Source organism: Pteropus alecto, unplaced genomic scaffold, assembly GCF_000325575.1.
Source record: "Pteropus alecto unplaced genomic scaffold, ASM32557v1 scaffold271, whole genome shotgun sequence".
In the NCBI taxonomy this organism is placed as follows: domain Eukaryota; kingdom Metazoa; phylum Chordata; class Mammalia; order Chiroptera; family Pteropodidae; genus Pteropus; species Pteropus alecto.
This window is the reverse complement of record NW_006430730.1, coordinates 815,562-817,904: the sequence shown is the minus strand read 5'-3', so window position 1 is coordinate 817,904 and position 2,343 is coordinate 815,562. Positions and strand designations below refer to the sequence as shown.

The 2,343-nt window shown below is 46.5% G+C and overlaps 1 protein-coding gene across 1 annotated transcript in view; it reads right to left on the bottom strand.

The window, feature by feature from the left end:
* Nucleotides 1-222, bottom strand: part of ITPKC (inositol-trisphosphate 3-kinase C) — a 15,057-nt gene extending 14,835 nt beyond the window's left edge. The window contains 1 exon segment of the mRNA XM_025050746.1: nt 2-222. Within this exon segment, the coding sequence (XP_024906514.1) occupies nt 2-79 (78 nt within the window). The 5' untranslated portion in view covers nt 80-222.
* Nucleotides 223-2,343: the final 2,121 nt, after the last annotated feature.

The following is a 2,343-nucleotide window of genomic DNA, read 5'->3' as shown; positions in this document are numbered from 1 at the left end:
CCAGCCCCATGCGGGCCGCCCCCGGCAGCGCCCCGGCTTCGGCCTCGTTCAGGCTCCCCCGGCACGGGCAGCGCCTCATGCCAGCTCCCTTGGTTGGGGCTTCGGCCTGACCCAGCCCTCCTGCCCCTTTAAATCCCGTGAGGGGTGTGGTTAGGGAACCCCGACTCCCGGTTCCGGCCCACAGAGCTCCAGCCCTTCGGGCCACGCAGGGGTTAACCGATACTCCCCCCACCCGGGGAAAGCCCCGAAACCCCGCCCCACAGGACGTGACGCAAAGGGGGCCGGATCTCGCCTGGCCCCGCCCCCCCGCCGTGGAACTGCCGGCTTCCCAGCGCCGGACGGTCGTCCAGGTGCTGAGACGTCCGGGGTCCTGGTTGCGGGCCAGCGGGGCCCCTTTTTAAACCCCTGCGACTCATCCAACCTCCCTACACCCTATAACGCTCGATGAGGAGTCTAGCAGCGCGTTCCTTCTTCAGCGCGCTCTCTCTTCAGGACTGAGTTTCAAAGACTCAATCCCAGAGATGTGGGTTCAAGACCCGCCTTTGCCACTTCCTAGCTGTGTTACCTTGAGGATTGACTTACGTTCCTACCTCAGCCCTGGCTCAGTTTTGCCGCCTGTAAAATGAGAATACATAGTATTATTTGATTGTTTCAAAAAATGTGTGCTCAATGCCTCAAGAGCCAAGCACGTCACCAACGGGCAAATTGAGGCCCAGAGCGCTGAAAGAATTTGTGTAAAGTCAAAGGAAGGTTAGAGGAAGGATAAAGTCAGGGCCTTAACTGAAGCTAAGATGCTTTGCCAAATCTTGGCTCTAACACTCGCTTCCGCAGGTTGCTGTTTCCCAATAGACTTGCCTCCTCTGAGCCTCAGTTTACTCATCTGTAAAAGGGGGATAACGAGGATAATTTCCTGACGGCGCTGTTATGGGAATTTTTATTTATTTACAACAAAACATGTACATTTGTACACTTGCTTTGTGTCAGGCACTGTACTTAACACTTTATACCCCAAGTCTTGTGAGGTAGGGATCATCATCATCCCCACTACACCATCAGGAAAAGAGAAACACAGAAAGGCAGAACAGTGAGTCAAGATCACATATCTAAGCTGTGTAGATTTGAACTCAGGCCAATCTAACCCGAAGTCTGGACTTTTGGTTCCCACTGGGTGATAGAACTTGCTTCTGAGGCTGGGATGTTGGAGGAGGAGCCAGAAGTGTTTTTTCTGAATCAGATCATGACTCTTCTCTGCTCAGAACACTCCAGGGTTCCCATCCCACTCAGAGTAAAAGCCACAGTCCTCACCGTGATTCACTGTATTCTACATACTCTGGCTCCTATTACCTCCTAGACCTTGTCTCCTCCGTCTTTTCCCTTCACTCACTCTGCTCACTGGCCTCTACTATTCTCTGAGATATCTTCCACCACAGGACTTTTGCGCTGTTTCTTCCCTCCGCCTGGAATACTCTTCCCTCAGATATTTCCAATACCTCCCTCCCTCACTTCCTTCAGGTCTTTGTTCAAATGTCACCTCATCAGTGAGGCCTTCCCTGGCCATCTTTATCTATCTATCTATCTATCTATCTATCTATCTATCTATCTATCTATCTATTTTTCTGACCATCCTATTTAATCTCACAATCTTCCCTCCACTCCCTGCCCCCCTTCACTGGTTTATTTTTTCTTTTTAACATGTCACCTTATTACACACACAGGCATACCTTAGAGATACTGCAGGTTCAGTTCCACACTACCTCAATAAAGCAAATATTGTGAAAGAGTAAGTTACACAAATTTTCTGGTTTCTCAGTGCATATGAAAGTTATGTATAATGTCACCATAATAAAAATTAATAAAAATAAACTATAAAAAAGTTATCATAAACTATACTGTGGTCTATTAAGTGTGCAATAACATTATTCCTTTAAAGAAATGTACACAACCTAATTAAAAAATACTTTATCGATAAAAAGTACTAACTATTCTCTGAGCCTGTTGGAAAAAAGGCACCAATAGACTTGCTCAAGACAGGGTGCTAACAACCTTCAATCTGTAAAAAAACACAATATCTTTGAAGCACAATAAAGCAAAGCATACTTACACGAGGTATGCTTGTACTCATTTATTTTGTTTATTGTGCCCCTTACCAGAAGCCAGCACCAAGAAAGCAAAGATTTTTGCTTGTTTTGTTCCTTGTTATGTCCCCAGTACCTAGAAAAGCACACGGTAAATGCATAATAGAAATTTCAAAAAAAGTGATTTTTCCCTAAGAAATTTTTCTCATGTGTAGAACTCTTGTTTCTGTACTAGGCCCTGTGCCAAGCTCTTTACAGACACACTATG